This window comes from Pogona vitticeps, chromosome 1, assembly GCF_051106095.1.
Source record: "Pogona vitticeps strain Pit_001003342236 chromosome 1, PviZW2.1, whole genome shotgun sequence".
Classification (NCBI taxonomy): domain Eukaryota; kingdom Metazoa; phylum Chordata; class Lepidosauria; order Squamata; family Agamidae; genus Pogona; species Pogona vitticeps.
In genome coordinates this window covers 123,405,198-123,423,181 of record NC_135783.1, presented here as the reverse complement: position 1 = coordinate 123,423,181, position 17,984 = coordinate 123,405,198, and the positions used below count along the sequence as shown (strand labels likewise).

Below are 17,984 nucleotides of genomic sequence, written 5' to 3'. Positions count from 1 at the left end.
ATCTACTTCTGCTTCATTGACTACGCAAAAACCTGTGTGGACCAAAGCAAACTATGGCAAGTCCTTAAAGAAATGGGAGTGTCTGACTGCCTTATCTACCTCCTGAGAAATCTGTATGTGGGACAGAAAGCAACATTTAGAACTGGATATGGAACAACCGATTGGTTAAAAGTTGGGAAAGAAGTTCAACAAGGCTGTATATTGTCTCCTTGCTTATTTAATTTATATGCAGAATACATCATGTGAAAGGCTGGATTGGAGGAATCCCAAACCAGAATTAAAATTGCCGGAAGAAATATCAACAACCTCCGATATGCAGATGATACCACTCTGATGGCAGAAAGGGAGGAGGAATTAAAGAACCTCTTAATGGGGGTGAAAGAGGAGAGTGCAAAAAATGGTTGGAAGCTCAACATCAAGAAAACTAAGATCATGGCCACCGGTCCCATCACCTCCTGGCAAATAGAAGTGGAAGAAATGGAGGCAGTGACAGATTTCACTTTCTTGGGCTCCACGATCACTGCAGATGGTGACAACGGCCATCAAACTAAAAGATGCCTGCTTCTTGGAAGGAAAGCAATGACAAACCTAGACAGCATCTTAAAAATCAGAGACATCTCCTTGCCGACAAAGGTCCGCATAGTCAAAGCTATGATTTTTCCAGTAGCGATGTATGGAAGTGAGAGCTGGACCATAAAGAAGGCTGACCACCAAAGAATTGATGCTTTTGAATTGTGATGCTGGAGGAGACTCTTGAGAGTCCCCTGGACTGCAAAGAGAACAAACCTATCCATTCTGAAGGAAATCAACCCTGAGTGCTCACTGGAAGGACAGATCCTGAAGCTGAGGCTCCAATACTTTGGCCATCTCATGAGAAGAGAAAGTGTGAAGGCAAGATGAGAAGGGAATGACAGAGGACGAGATGGTTGGAGCTACCAACATGAATTTGACCCAACTCCGGGAGGCAACGAAGGACACGAGGACGTGGCGTGCTCTGGTCCATGGGGTCATGAAGAGGCAGACATGACTTAACGACTAAACAACAACAACAACGACAAAAGAACAGCACTAAGTAGTCTCTTAATGGTGGGGAAATTACTGAGCCCCCTATGTAAAATGTTCACAGTGGCTTTGAAATGGGAAAGGAAACTTTGAGGTGACTGGGGGTTCGGACAAGTGGGTGAATGAGAAAGGCAGGGAAGGAAAGCAAATGAAGAGGTGGGTGAGCGAACATGGCAAATGGACCATGTTATAGTGCTGTATCAGATAGTAGGAATTAAAAAAAAAGTCAAACAGAGGCATTCCCATGTGTGGAATCAATTCTACATCTCTGCTAAAATAAACAGACCTCTGGGGAATGAGTAAAATAACTCTCAGCCACACACAGACAAGATTCCTTCCAAATTAATCTACGTATGTATGTACCTCATGTAAATACCCAAATTTAAATCGATGTGAAACATGCTAAGCTCAATTTAAATAGGGGTTTTTTTTGGTAGTATGTTCTGGGTCTAAATGAATTCTTTTGGTTTGCTTTCGTTATAGAAGGTGCTGGGCAGGTACTCATGCCTGAACTGGTATTTTCAGGAAGAGGGTCTGAAAAATTGAGACTAAGAATAGTGACAAGGAATGACATTTGGAAACCTACTGAACAATTCAAAGCTAACAAATTCCAAATAGCAAGCTAGAATGGAATATACATCATTATTTGGCAGTAGAATAACATTATATATTGGCTCTTAGAAGCAAATTGGAAGTTTTCTGTTGGCAATAGTGAATTTTTTTCCCTCTTTTTACAGGATCAGATATGCTAAATAGTCTAACATTTCCTTGTAGTTATTAATCTAGAATGTATCCATGTATAAATGTGTACTAGTGATACATCCTGTTTATTGCAATGAATTATTATTAGTATTTAAAATCAACATAGCTAGAGCAAGAAGCATTTTATAGCAACCCAGCATTCCACCATTCTGCAATTCACAGTTTCAAAATCTTCTTGGTACGTGAAAAGTAGCTCACCGTATTGATTCCTAAACCATCCAGCATGTATATCACGTCTTCTGTGGCTACATTTCCTGTGGCACCTTTTGCATAGGGGCAGCCTCCTAAACCAGCAACTGCAGAATCCACCACATGGACTCCCATCTAGAAAGCAAACATAGCACAGCCCAAGATTTTCAATCAGCGGTAAAATGTGTGTCAAAATACTGTACATACTGTGTTAAATAATATCTTAGAACTGGAGAAATGCAGAGGTGGAAGGGATCCCAGGTCATCAAGTCCAGCCCCTGTCAAGAAGGCACAGTGGAGAATTGAACTCCCAACTTCTGGCTCCACAGCCAGATATCTAAATCACTCTGAGGGTGTAATGTTTTCTTTATAAATTTGGATCCTTCCCCTTAAATGTCTCAAGTGTCATTTCTCTTTAGTACAACCACGTATTCACTTTCGTGCTTTGCATGGCTCAAACACTCATCACCCTTGTCTTGCTTAACAAGGCCCCAAACCATGTCCATGGGCTACTTCTTTAATCCTAGCAATCAATCTTGGAGGGGGCAACAGTATCTTGGAACACTGTTTTCAGAGCAGAATTTTCAGGTTCTGCGAGAGGGGAAAAATCATGAAATCATTAGGATTTAAGTGTTCATAAATGTGTTCCAAACTGTCGCCATAGACAGAACGTAGGATTCTTGGTTTTGATCTTGCATGCATGAAAGATAGAAAAATCCCTAAAAACTTTTCTGGCCATTTCTAAAGGATGCATCTGATTGCATCCCAATCAGATACTGTACATCCATCTGTTCTGCTATTTGGCATGTAGCCTCTACTGAAATCAAGGGAAATGGGTTTCTTGGCACTCCACACCATAGCAGCTCCTTCACTGCATTCCAATGAAGACAGTATAATTTGAAACTCCTCTTGAAACTTTCACTTGTTACTCTGGGCCTGCATAACTTACGAACAGAGCTTGGAAAAGTTACTTTTATAAGACAACAACTCCATGAATTCCACAATCAGCAAGGCTATCCAGAGCACAACTCAGATGTTTATGGGTTGCAAAGGAGGGTCTTTATAGAAGATGGTCAACTGTGCTGCACAATACATTCTGCAGTTACAATGAATTATTTTATGGACTACAACTCCCAGAACCTTCAGCCACCATGGCTTATAGCCACAGGGCTATAAGGGGCCATGCTTGGAGTTATAATCTTAAAAGGTAACATTTCCAAGCTATGCTTCTGAATAAAAATGTCAAATTCAATTCAACCAGTATCGTTTAATAACACCCTAGTTTCCACAATCCAAGATGGATACCCTGTTCAAAATGCTTACTGAGGTCACAGTGGGCTACCATAAATAGCCCGTGGATTACATTCAGCTGGGTGGCTCACACAGGGACAAGTTGAACTACTAACTACCACCTCTAAACAGCCTGCAAAAATTGCAAAGCAAAGCTGCTTGGTTACAATCCCATCTCTCGACTTCCTTAAGAGGCAAACAATGAAAGCAAAGCCAAAAGAATTGTGGCACCTTTTTTGTGAGGCTGGATAGGTTCCCTTGTTATACTGTTGCTTTTTCCCTACCAATGCGCAATGGATTTAGCAGCATCTTGAATATTATTGTCTGTCTTAGTAGGCAATATATAAGCAGCTTATAGATGTCTAGTCTGTCATGAGATGGGCTATGTGGTTTAAATCTTGTACTGAAGATGGGATATGTAGTAGTGAACAATGTAAGATGGATTCCATTTTGATTCTCTGTATAAATGATTTCTGCATGCTGACAGTGTATTGTTCAGAAAAAGGTGGGAATGTTTTTCTGTAGGCCTGAGGGAAACATTCCTAGATAAGAAGGATGGACCTTGTTGTGGCGTGGTTGCAGACATGCTAAGACAAACAGCACCTGTTACCCATGGGAAGAGAACGAAGCCGAGAAGAAAGCAGATAAAGAAGGACTGTTTACCTGACTTCATGCCGTGATTGGATGACAGCGTGAGAGATGGGAGATAAGGGATGTGCCAGCGAAGCTTAAAAAAAAGGAACTTTTACTATGGACAATATACATTCATTCATTCTTTCATACATACATTCATGCATTCATTCTTTCTTGGGTTCTTTCCTATGGATTACCTAACTCTATCTTTTTGGACTATTTTGAAAATGTAGTTTTTCTAGGTCTGTTTGCCTGCTGCTCAGTGCGGGTGAAAGAATGGAAGAGATGTAGGGAATTTTAGAAGAAGGGGGGCTTTTGCCTTTTGCCTTCCCTTAAATAGCTTTTTACATATTTTTATGGATTTTTAGTATTTTTAGTGTCTTTGTATTTGAATGGAATTAATGCTTCATTTCTGTTTTGTAACAGAGCCTTGAAAATGATTATTTGCTTGCTTATGCATAAAACTGACTTTATTTTGTGAAACTTTATTTCTTTCTTAATAAAATAATAATTATAAAAATCAGTTGGTCTCTTGAACAGTGGAGCTGTCTTAGTGTTACCCTGAGGAGGAATTATTAGGCCACACTGAGTCCTAATCTGATTGAGCACTCTGAGTCTACTGACTACAAAGCTCATATTTTTTTTGAGTTTTCCTAAGGTGGCAGAGGTGTTCTTTTTAGGGCAGACTTGTAAGCAGGAGTTTGGTGCAGGCCTTTGCTGGTGTTACCAGGACTCAACCCAGCGACATAAGGGTGCACAAGCTTCTAATTACTCTCTGTCCCACCAGTCAGTCATCCTTTAGGGGATCTGATTGCTTACATAGTCCACTCATGTAGTTTATGGAACACTTTCACAGCACCTGGGGACCTTCTGTTGGCATACTCAATCATCACAATTATGAGGTCCTGTGGGAGTGCAAGCATGCTCATTTGACACAGGAATATTAGCAACAGAGAGGCTGAGGTCATCACTCACATGCTTGTCACTGAGATTATAATCAAGTTTGTCCCTTACATGCAAACTAAACAAGATTATAGCTCACGCTACATCACCCAATAGCTAGTAGCTGGAATCTTGCAGATTAGCCTTAATATTGCTCATTACATGCAAACAGGATGACATCACCATTTATGCAAAAATCTGACCAGATAAAAACTTCAAATCACTCTTCACTCCCAAACCTCATAGATATGACATGCAGATTTTTCTTAATCTATATGGGAGGCAAGAAACTATTATTTTATGATTTTAAAAAACCAAGGGTGGTTTATATGTAAGAATCGCCACCACCAGAAGTATGCTTTTCTACTAAAACTATAATATAACCGGTAAACATACAGATACAACTAATGAGAAATTTTTAGACACAGCTTCAGAGGATACATTTAGCCAGAATGGAACACAAATAATACTAAAATCAAGAAGCAGTAGCAGGAAAAGATATTAGACATCATCAAGCAGAGGGATTAAACAAAGTGTTCTACACGAAAAGGCCAATGAAACCACTTTTTCTTCCATTTCTGATGAAAGAGACACAAAGAAGGAATCTGGTGGATCTCAACTGCAAGTCCGCTCCTGGACTGTTGCTCTGCTACACAGAAAACTACGAGCTGGATTCAAGGTTGCCCCCATGCAAGCGGAATGTCTCCTTCCCCTCACAAAGGGCTCCAAGATCAAGCAGAAAAATTCATACCGGAGGAAGTGGATAGGGAACCACCTTTTGCCCGTTCCCCTCCCACCCCACTTCCCCCATCATCATACTCTGATACCCTTTCAGAGATTCCTTCAAAATCTTTGAGGCAATCCTTGGAGTAGCAAGAAAAGAGGGGGTCAGAGAAGACCACCCTCATGCTATCTTTCTCCAGTGAAATGCTGCAAAGCCTCCTTGTTCAGTGGTCAATCCTTACAATCATCAGTGGTTCAGGGACATTGCTTTCAGAAACATGACATCAAGATGCATGAATTACTGGATCAGCAGCAGTTTTCATGCAAACCTAAATTTCACATTGATTGTGGAGAACCTGCAGGCTTTCTAATAATACTCTATGGGGATAGATATATCAAGAGACCTTTGGGTAGAGTGGGCGGCATATAAATTAAATAAATAAATAAATAAATAAATAAATAAAGAACAGCAATTAATATCCCTGCACAGCAACACACAACAGTTTTCAGGAACTGGGGCAAACTCTTTTGTCTCATCTATACACAATGCAAATACAATCAGGGAACTATCACATGGCTCAGTGCTCACATGCAGAACATCCCGAGTGTGCATTGATGATGCCGCACCAGCACATTAGACTTGGACAAGACTTTGGCTAGTTGAGCTAATAAATACTTTGCTGCCTTCTGGGAGTCGAACCAGCCTGTGTGGTCTTGGGCAAGCTGCACAGTCTCAAGACACCTCCAGAAGAAGGATATAGTAAACCACTGGGAAACACTGAAAAGAACTGACTTGATGGCACATCATCATTATCATCATCATTATATGGTATTTCAGTGCAATCATAATGTTAATGCTCCGTAGAATTTTAATATTCTGATTTGTGTAAGGTATACCTAAAACAAACCATTTACTATGCAGTTTCTAAAAATATGGGACTATTATTTTACTGACCACACGATGGTACTGTTGTCTTAAGATGTGCTATTTTGTGGTTGGCTTACTATCTGGCAACAGTCTGGAGTTTTAAAAAAATCTGTAGATGTTCAGGGGGCAAAGGAAAATAGGGGACTTCTATAACATTGTCTAAGAGTAGTGGATGTATACCAACCAACTCTTGAGCTTTGTAACAAGTGTCACAGAACGAACTCATAAACTGTTTTCTATATTGTACATATAGAAAATATAATGTGCAAAAATATAACGCATATTACATTGGCTCACAATAAATAGCATGTAGGGTCAGTATCAGGGTTGAGGGTCTTTCCTTGTTGATGATGAAGACAGTTCCTACCCAAATACATGTCCTGGGCCCACAATTTAGACCAATTCCACACCTTTTCTTTTCTGACACTGAGCAGCTCCAGCCACCATCTTAGATTTGACCACAATATCCCATCTTAAATAATTCCAGAAGAATGATGAGGAATTGTGTTGTCTAGCACCACGTTTTATGGAGAATGATGGCTACCACATACACACAAAAACTAGCAGCCACAGATTTCTTGATCTAATTAATCAGTTTACAAGCTACTTGCCATATTCCCCACCAAAATCTAAGCAGTTCATACACCAAAATGTACAATGCAAAATCAGACATCTGGTCATCGTAATATATACAAAACCTCATCAATCAAATGTACCTTTAAAAAAAAAACAGTCCAAAACACTGGACAACAAAGTCCATCACTAACACACAGGACTTATATAAAAATATACTTTTTAAAAAACACAAAGGCCTGAAGCTTACTACAGTTGCTGCCCTAGATACTAGGGGGTGGCAATCCAAAAAGATGGAACCACTATAGCACCAAATAGGGACTCACCTACAATACTAAACTACATGTTATGTGCTCGCCCTTCTGGCCCTTGCCCAGTTCCCTAGTGGTCTTTGTGAAAAAGAAAAGACATGTTGGCCTTATACAAAGAGACAAGAAAGTGTATAGATTACAACGCTGTGGTCCATGGTCTAGTCAAAATTAAGAACTTTCAAAATGTCATCGATTTAAGGGGGAGAAATTTAAGGGCATTATTCTGAATCAATAATCATAATCCAAAATTTGAATATACAAAATGTAATGCACACAATGTCCTTATCTGCAGTAACCTGGCTTGTTCACACCCCACAAAACACAATGAATTACTAAGCCATAACATAAATACTAAAATAAAATGGCATGACAGGCTGAGAACAAATAGACATGGGCTGAGATCTTATTATTTATTTGTACAATGGCCTAGGATAGCATCCCATTTATGAAGAAGCAGTAATTGTAAATTATTTCACTGGGTTGTTATGAGCACATTAAAAAATCGCAAACATTATTACAAAAAAAGAAAGAAAGAAAGGATGGAGCTCTTCTCAAATGTGAGCACAGATGAGAGCTGATCAAGTGTGTAATCCCCACTGAATTCCATGGACTCAAAGTATTTAAGTTGAGCTTCTACACAGCAAGGCATTAAAATTAGAATAAAACTTGGCAACAGTGCCTGGCCCCAAACACTTGGTTGCATTTTGGAAGATGCCTTGTATAGCCTCAAGGCTACAGCTGAGAAGTGTCAATTTTCTCCCTCTCCCACTCTTGGACATACAACATTTCCCTGCAGACAGTACTTCAACTACAAAAATTTCAGTGAGACCACCTTCAAAACTCACCCACTTCATCACACTAAGAACTCTATTGTCTCTCAGGATTATGTGTCTTATGATGAAAAATTGCACTAAAGACTCTTAATAACATTTGTGTAAAGCCTACGGAAATGTCTACAGTGGATCAGATGTTGTTACAACAGAACTCGCAGCTTAGACTGCCAATGAACTTGTAGCTCATCCATGAATTCATTCATTCGTTTTCTTTTTCTACTTTGTTTTAAACAGATGTCAACATAATGTTTTTCCATAAGACATGGCAACATTTAAATGATTTGGCATGCTATATTTACATGATTTGCATATATAATAATCACCATATGCTATCAAGTCACTACTGATTTATGGTAACCCTTTTTCACGGTTTTCCAGGTAGAGAGTCCTCAGGTGTGACTTACCATTCCCTTCTTCTGGGGTTGCCCTGAGACTGTGCAGTTTGCTCAGTGGCCACGTAGGACTGATTCTTCCTCGCTCAGGGACAGTGGGGTGAATCAGACTCCTCACCTCTCACTCCACAGCCACATACCTAAACCACTAAGCTATTCAACCAGCAATTTGCATACAGTGGACCCTTGACTTACAGATGGCTTGACTTACAGACTTTTTGAGTTACACACTTCTCTGGCCGCAAAATTTAGGTTTGATTTGCAGCCTGAGAATTGACTTACAGACCAGAAAAAAACCAAAATGGAACAAAAACGGCCTGTTACGGGATTAATCGGTTTTCAATGCACTGTAGGTCAATGGAGACTTGACCTACAGACTTTTTGACTTGAGAACCGCCTTCCAATAGGGATTAAGTTCTCAAGTCAAGACCCCACTGTATATAAATTAACAACAACATGCCTTCAAGTCCATTCTGACTCATAGGAACCCTTCCTAAGTAGAGAATACTCAGAAGTAGTTTACCCTTCCCTTCTTCCGAGGGAGGCCCGGAAAGAAAAGACAAGAAATCGGGCCTTCTCGGCGATGCTCCTCGCCTCTGGAATAACCTTCCCCCTGACATTCGCGCGGCTCCCTCGCTGGGTATTTTTAAAAATCAATTAAAAACACTGATGTTTCGGCGGACCTTCCCCTTAGCCAACTCCTAATCTTCCCTCTTTTTCCCCTTTCTTAGTGTTCGTCCCATCTTGTCTAAAGTTTCTCCCCTATTTAAAATTGTTTTAATATATTGTATTGTGCTTGCTGTAAGCTGCCTAGAGTGGACTCAATGAGACTAGATAGGCGGGATATAAAATAAATAAATAAATAAATAAATAAATAAATAAATAAATAAATAAATAAATAAATAAATAAACAAACAAACAAACAAACAAACAAACAAACAAACAAACAAACAAACAAACAAATAAATAAATATTTCGAGGGAGCTGTCTCTCAGATTAATCCCCAGGAACAATTGTGGGGGGGGGGGAGGGGCAAGAGAGGCAGTGGAACTCCCCAATACCACCCAGGGAATTTATGTACATAGCTTATTATTTCCATCATTTTAATAGCTGTTCATACTAATTCTAAATCAAGAAAAAAAAAGACAGTGCAATTCCATGAAAGCTTTTGCAAGTGAATCTAGTGGAAGAAGAACCCAGCACTTTGTATGCAAAATGAATAGGATATCCAGTACTGTACATGGAAATAAAGTAGTCAACACATGCACTTTGTTCAGAACTCCTATAGTCATATTGCTAGACTCACCAGCCATGGTGGGGGACATTCTGAGAGATCTTGTCCCCAAAGTAACCTGTCCAGGCTCTAGAACACAGTCCAGTTTGCCTATCCATAGGATTCTTCTATATAGCCTGACCCTTGCAACCCATCATCGCCTGAATGGTGCTTCGGTGGGAAGTGGCCTTGATACCTAGCTTTTGGGGATCCCTGGGAAGCAAGACCCATGTTCTCTGAAAGCCCCTACTAATGCTGTGCAATATATATATATATATATTTCCAAGCAGGAATTCAACCTGGCTTTTTAAGCCCTATTCAGACATTATAGCTTGAAACCAAGTAGGGCTCTAAAAGTCCTACTCCAACACACAAACCACAACTTAGACATCAATCATATTTTGCACATTTAGAGCAAAGCTTTGAAGAGACTCTTGTGTGTTTGACTGAACATGCTTATAGCACAATCATGGAGCACTATAAATATGTCCAGCTGAAATTGCTTGCAACCGACTTTTCTGATTTCTGTGATGAACACACAAAATTCTAACTGACGTCTTGGTTGAAGGGACATGGAGGGGGGCAGGACGTACACAGATCCCCACAACCCCACTGTAGCTACAGCCCTACCTATTTTTAGGCTATATTGCCTGAATAGGGCACTAGTCTTCTTGATATATTAATGACAAAGTTTAAATATTGTACAACTCCAGTTCCCATTACCCTCACTAGCATGGCTATGCACAAAGGCTGGCAGGAGAAGCAGTTCAACATGTAGAGGTCACATGTTCCCTATGCAAGTCATCAGGAGCAACCATTTTGGTTTGTCTCGTGGAAAAACAGGGTAGGAATAACCTCTGACTCATTACAGAGTGCCTCCATATATATTTCCTCTCAAAATGCATAATACTGAATTCAATGAGCTCTCCTCTCAGGTGAGCAGATATTGAACTGCATTATCTATTAATCCATTAAGGTCCGTGCAGAAGGGGGGGAAACAACTTTTGCTAAGACTACTAACTGAAACACATTCAAAAGAAACACGTTGTTGTCCAAAGCAAAGGTCAATTTAAAAGCAGCTCCTGGCATTTACCGCAACTCGGAGACAGCCATGCAGGTGCATGCTAGTCTTCCGCTCCGTTTGGGAAGTGGAGACGGCATTCTTCCTTCCAATGCCATTAACTTATTTACAGCTGGACCTGGAGACATTCTATTCATCATCACAAAGTATAAAGCCAAATGTCTCTTCCTTTTCCCTTTTTTGTCTCCCTCTCTACTTTTTTTTTCAGGAGCACCAGAGATTAACAGGTTAGAATGTTTTCCACATGTCCACTTTTACTGTCAAGAGAATATTAAAGACGTTTTCCAGCTTCCGCAGCTCAGCCAGATGTCCACAGATCCCACAGTGAGAGCAAAATTGGCAAAGTAGCCTTCTCATGACCCCGGCATTGTTTTTTTTATCAGGGATCAGTTTAAAAGTATAAAGGGCCGTTTCTTGCTGAGATCTGTAATGTTTTTCAGCCCTTTCGCCTGCAATTACACAAAAGTGCTGACTTTGTTGAACTACTGATAGGCAGTAGTCTTCTTATGAGTCTCCTCACACTGTGCTATAATTGCTGTTTGTGTTGGCACAAGAAACATACCAGGTCTTGTTTCCACTGTACATTTCCGGACTCTGGTTTCAGTAACATCAGTGTAGGATATTATACCGAGCATATGTTTTGTTGTGTAAACATTAGCTGGTAATTTACCCTGTCAATCTCCACAGAGGAGCCTCTAATTACCAAGATCCTCAGATGGACAATTTCTAAAATATATTTTATAGCTACACCAGTTGCTTTTTCCTTCACTGACACATTGTGTTCAGAAAGTCAGAAGGCCAAATGTCTTTATGACAGAATTCTTTATTTAGACTAAGTTGAGGCCACATTTTACTTTGATATTGAGTTGTGAGTGTGTGAGAGAGTGTGTGTAGCCAAGCTACTGAATGAGTGTTCTGAGATTTATTAAACTCTCAACCCAAAAGAGGTGAGTGGGTTTGGATTCTTTTATTAATTTCAATAATAATTTTTTTTATTTTGTTTATTAACTGAAACCTTTCTAACTTCTCCTTTATCACTAAGGATATCAAGATAAGGTATAAATATATTTAAAAAAACAGATTCTGCCTCCCCAACCTCAATGTCATTAAAGAAAATAAGTGTGTGTGTGTGTGTTTTATATATAAAAATATAGCCAAGGCATTTTGATTGCTGATATAATCTGTACCTAGATATTTAAAAAATACTTTGAGCTGGTGCCAAATTGATTGTTGCACTGACATCAGCTACATCACCTCAATTTCCCTGGTGTGAATATTCCATAATTGGGGTGCCACTGCTAAGAAGATTTTTTCCCCTTCTTGACAGAGTGGCGAAAATCCCCTTGCAAAGCATAGGAAGTAGCATGTGAATACTGGCATACATGATAAGTGGCATAATCCATTATGGCCCCAACAGAAAGTCTCACCTGTAAGTCTTAATGTGCCTACACCCTTTAAGAAGCACTCTGACAATTCATTCCTATTTGCTTTTATTTAAAATATTTATATGCCACCTTTCTCCTAAAGGATCCAAGGCAGCTTACAGAATTAAAAGAAACAACGTTAAAAGCCAAATAGTAAATTATGACAATATTTAATAAAGTATCAAACAAATATCATATTAAAACTCATAAATATGAGCAATATCAAAAGCTCAAGTGAAACAACAAAATAAAATAATCCCTTTTAAAAATCCCTTGGTCAGCCAGTCATTTATTTGAAGAGAAATATCTTTGCTTGCAGAAGGACAGCCAAGATGGGGCCAGGCTAGCTTCCCAGGGGAGGGAGTTCCAGAGGTTGGGAGCAACAACAGAGAAGGTCCTTCTCCTGTGTCCCCACTAGATACACCTCTCAGAATGGTGAGGCTGAAAGAATGGCATCTCCTTATGATCTTCATACCTGTAGGCTCATAAAGGGAGATAAACTTTTAAAGTAGTTTTTAGATGTTTACATAAATATGTACGTAGAAGTAAACCCTATTCAGATTGCGCCTTTAAGCTGAATGGCATTCTGGTTATTAATTACTCTGAAAGTTTATGTGTGTCCCCCCATACATACACTGGCAGATCTATATCTTCATATGTCTCTGTATTGTATCTGTTATCGGTATCTATGCCTGTTTTATAGAGATAGTCATCCTAGTCTGTTTGAGGGTGTTTGAGAAAAGCAAAAACGGTGGCACCTTAAAGATGAATGTACTTCTTTCAGAGTGGGGTTTCGTGCATTAATACACTTTCTAAGACACATGGAATAGAAGTAAATGCTGAGATAAATTTAACTTCCCGGGCATTCTCATGAAATACAGCCTCTTCTGTGCCTTCTTCACTATCATGTTGGCATTTATAGTTCATGAGAGGTCCTCTGAGATGTAAGTGCCCAGAAATTTAAAACTACCAACCCTCTCCACTTACTCACCATTTATGTATAGTGGTAAATATACATTTCTCTTCTTCCTAAAATCATTTATGAGTTCTTTAGGTTTTTTATGTTTAAGTGTGAGATTATTTTCTTTACACCAGAGTATCAACCCTTGTATTTCCTTTCTGTAAGCAGACTCATTGTTCTTATTTATGAGCCCCACCACTGTCGTATCGTCCGCAAATTTAATAATTGTGTTGGTGTTATACAGTGGGGTGCAATCATGTGTGTACAAGGAATAGAGGAAGGGACTTAGCATACAGCCCTGGGGAGCTCCTGTACTTAGTACCAAGGTAGAAGAACGGTGAGATCCTGTCCTTACTGACTGTGGCCTATCTGTCAGAAAGTCCTTTACCCACACATAAATCTTCTGAGATAATCTCAGGTTGATCATTTTAAAAAACAACCTATTGAGTAGAATGGTATTAAAAGCTATAATCCACAAACAGAGCTATAATCCACAAACAACAGCCTCACATAAATTCCCTGTTGTTCTAAGTGACTCAATACAGTATGGAGAACAATGGACACAGCATCATCAGTAGATCTGTTTCTCCTGTATGCAAATTGCCATACAGGAGAAGTTTAAATGGGAAGATTATGGGAAGATTAAATGATTGCCCAAGTAGCTTTTCTAGCCCCTAGAAAGGAAATAATAAACCAGCACTGGGAACAAGAAGCCTTTAAAAAAAGGTATGAAAAGTCCACCAACACATGTTGAGGTATGGTTAGGATAAGGAAGACGGTAGCCTTCTGATGCTGGGAACTGTTATATTTCAATTAAAACAGCCCTTAGTCCTGTGTTAGAATAAAGTTGCAGGGGAGTAGCTTTACGGCCTTATAGTGGTGGTTGTAAACTTTTGGCCCTTCTTATATTTCACAGCTCTACTCTCAGAATCCCTGGCCATGGGCTGTGTTGGCTAAGGCTTCTGGAACCTGAAGCCCGAAACATCTGGAGGGCCAAAGTTTGAGAATCACTGCTTTGCAGCACCATCCTGTCCAAGTCTATTTGGAAGTAAGACTGATTGAGTCTTATATCCAAGTAAGTGAGTATAGGATCGCAGCTCTGTCTGTTTGCCTGCCTGCCTACACACACACACAGAGAGAGAGAGAGAGATAGAGAGGGAGGGAGGGAGGGAGGGAGAGGGAGAGTTATACTGAAAGGCACTAGAAGAAAACAGAAGTAGAGAAAATGCAGTGAAATTAAATGTCATATAAAAATATGGAGAGGAGGCATCTGTTTGTTACATTTTCCACTTCCCTGTGGAGCTACCAGTCTAATCCTCAGTCCACTTACATATTAAAATTGTCAACATTAAGCAAAAAGGGGGATTTGAGGTGGCCAGCAGAGCCAAAGTGTAAGTAGAAAATATGATAATGCATGCCTACGTTGAGGATTAACAACTCATCTTCTATGACACTCATACTACTGAACATTTTTCACAGCTGAGTTGTGGTTTAACTTGAACTAAACAGGCCTCACATGGGTATTGGATGACATCCTGATTACCAGGGGTTTTTGTTTTTTGTTTTAAATCTTGGAAAAGCTGAGGAGAATCCAGAGGAAAAACAGCTCAGAACTGCTTTCTTAGTGTGTGTACAGTATATGTGTTAGAAGAATAGATGCCATATGAAGATGAAGACTTCTTTTGAGATTTTTCCTTCAAGAGCTGGGCTATTCGGTTTGTGGATCCCAGTGAACACTACTGACATAAACAAGAAAGAATTACATGCTAACCATTACAACTCCCACAAACAAAAGCAGAAATCTATTGAGCATGACAGCAGAGGGACCTGCGCTGAAACAACTATTTCAAGTTATATTAGGGATGGCCTATCAGACCATAAAACTTCCTCATTATGGAAGCAACTGTCCAGCAGAACAAGACAAGTCATCCCAGGGAAGATGTGAAATTTCTTCTCTTGAGGTTTGTAAAGGAAGAGAGAGGATGAGGAATTTTCACAAGACTGTTTACAAGGCGGGAATCTTGCCAAGGCAGTCTCAGACTCAGGGTATTTTTTTAGCAGTCAAAGTAATAGGGAAATGTCCACTTTCTTCAACCACCCTTCTCAACTCAGCAGCTCCTCACAAATGTTCTGCTAGTAAACTCATTCTTCTCTACCAATAAAGTTTTTTAGATCACTCAGGTTTCTTCTTCAAATTGAGAATGGGAACCCCTTTGCTTGTTTGCCCATCGCTCCTAAAATGGGCACCATAATGATATATATACCTGAAGCCTTTCCTCCTCCCCCAAGTCCTTTTCCTGTCTGCAGCCTGTTAAAAAAAAGGATTACTGCCTGAAAATTGAGCTGTTTAAGATAAGTGAAGCAAGATTTAAAAAAAAACATTTTAAAACTTTTTTTACAAGTGTTCAAGGAAAGGACAAAGGAGAACAAAACTGGGTAGTTCGCAAGCTTCAGGTCTCCCTACACATATCCCACACAGACCCCATCACCCTCCCCTTTTTATGTGAAAAAAAGGCTATTTTAAATAGCAACGAGACTTGGAACTTGGGACTTTGCTACCAAAGACTTAGATTTAGGATTTAGGATTTGGACCCAAAGACTTAGCAACATCCCTGTAGATTGCAAGGTTATTATTATATATATTTTAAAGGAGGAACCTATGGACACTGTGTTGTCTCCAAGTAGGAAGGATTCTAAGGGATGTGCCTCCCTTGTTTTTTATATAAACATCCAGCTAGATAGAAGTCCATCCAGACTAACAGAATGCTGAGCATACAAAAGAGCCCAGAATATACAAGGCCATCTCTGACTACCTATTAGGTTAAAAATGCTTTTTTTACAGTATATATATAAAAAAGGAATCCCGAAGAAGAAGAAAATCTATACAATTATTTCTCATGTTCAAGAAAAACACGCAATGATATACTTGACAGATGAGACTGCCTGGCGCTTAGTAACTGAAAAATTCACAGTGGAAGGAGTTAACCTATTTAATTACAAAGGCTGAAACACAGAGTACCTCCAGTAGAAAGCAATTTCGCAAACCCCAAAGGAAACCGTGAGACAACGTGCTGTGTAAAGTGGTGGGCCCCAATCCCTAGCGTCTGCCTCTTTCTTCAATGAAGCTGGGACTTACAGATGTTAAAGTCTCTAAACGTTACACAGATTCTTATCCCTGGCTGACATGGCAAGTCCCAGTGGGGCATTTGATATATACTTGTGAAATGCTAGATTCAAAAATAAGAAGAGGAGTAGGGATATATCGTGGCAGTTTTGAAGCCGTGCCAAACTTCTTCTTGCTCAATCCCAAAGCCCTTAAGCAAGGTTCAGAATACAGAATGATCTGGCAGAAGAGCCACAGGCAAATCTCTGGCAGCTGATGGTACTGCACTGGACCTAAGCTTCTTGTCAACACTTTCCTTCACTTTCTACATAAATTCCACACTCTCCTTTTCAGCTCATGTTTCACACTACCTTCTGGGCCTCCCTGTTTCAATAAAGAACCCTACACAGCGCTCCAAGGCAGCCCCCGACGTTCCTTAGTTCATGAATACACATGATGCACTCATATGCCCAATTGTTATACCAGCACTTCCTAAGTTTAAGACAGTGTTACCAGACCCTCCTGAGTTCATTTGCCCAGCGCCAATTTTGCTCACAACAAAACACATCTACCAACAGTAGGCCATATTAAATGGCATACATTGTATTGGGTTGGCACCAAAAGTTTCGACTCTGCCTGTGCAAATGTCTCCAGGCAGCATTCCGATTTGGAATAGGACAATGGGATAACAATGAAGAGAGACAAGTATAGTTTGGGTAATAGAGTCGCCTGTAATGAGTCACCTTTTTTTCTTTTTTTTTCTTTTTTCTTTTTTCTTTCTTTTTCTTTTTCTTTTTCTTTTTCTTTTTCTTTTCTTTCTTTCTTTCTTTCTTTCTTTCTTTCTTTCTTTTTGTAATGAGGATGCAACCAAGTTGTATTCGAAATGTGAAGCAACAAGTGGCAGTGGATATCTGTAGTACAAGTAACAACTTGCAGCTCTTTTGGAAAAAAATATTAGCTTTTCCAGGGCTGTTTTAGTCACTTTTAGAGGCATTTTTCAAGCTTCATACTAGCTGCATTCTGGTAGCTTTAACAAAAACAAAACAAAAGTTCTAAGAAGGGTTTCAGGATACACACCTATTCTGTCTCCAACGATAGACATTATGCAGGATTGGAGCTTTCTAAGTTCCATGGCAACTGCATAACATGAGAGGACAGTTGTCTCTCTCTTCATTAAATTCTCCAGAGAGTGTCTTTTTTTTAAAAAAAAATAACCAAGTTCCCTGACGATTTGCAGTTGCCACGGAGATTACAAAGCTCCATCCATTTCCATCTGCACGTTTAATGGCCATCAATGAAGAGAGAACTTTGGTAAGGAACAGGCATATATCTTGAAACTCCTCTGGGGGAATTCCTGCTGAATTCTGGTAGCTTGCGGGGGGGGGGGGATCTGAAAATCACATGCCTGGTGTGGTTGATGGACTGCAAGTGTTGATGGACTGCAAGTCCCAGCATCCCTCAACTTTGTCTGTGCCATCTAGGACTGATGGGAGCTGCAATCCAA

At 39.8% G+C, this 17,984-nt stretch overlaps 1 protein-coding gene across 5 annotated transcripts in view; it reads right to left on the bottom strand.

Moving 5' to 3' along the window:
* HMGCLL1 (3-hydroxy-3-methylglutaryl-CoA lyase like 1) overlaps positions 1-17,984 on the bottom strand; it is a 90,301-nt gene that overhangs the window by 3,832 nt on the left and 68,485 nt on the right. For 2 of the 5 annotated variants that reach the window (XM_020781799.3, XM_078386414.1), the window contains exon 8: positions 2,023-2,148. In XM_020781799.3, coding sequence (XP_020637458.3) covers positions 2,023-2,148 — 126 coding nt within the window. Of the gene's footprint in view, positions 1-2,022; positions 2,149-12,465; positions 12,899-17,984 lie in introns of those variants that run through there. The other 3 variants (XM_073000374.2, XM_073000381.2, XM_073000391.2) reach the window with 2 other exon arrangements.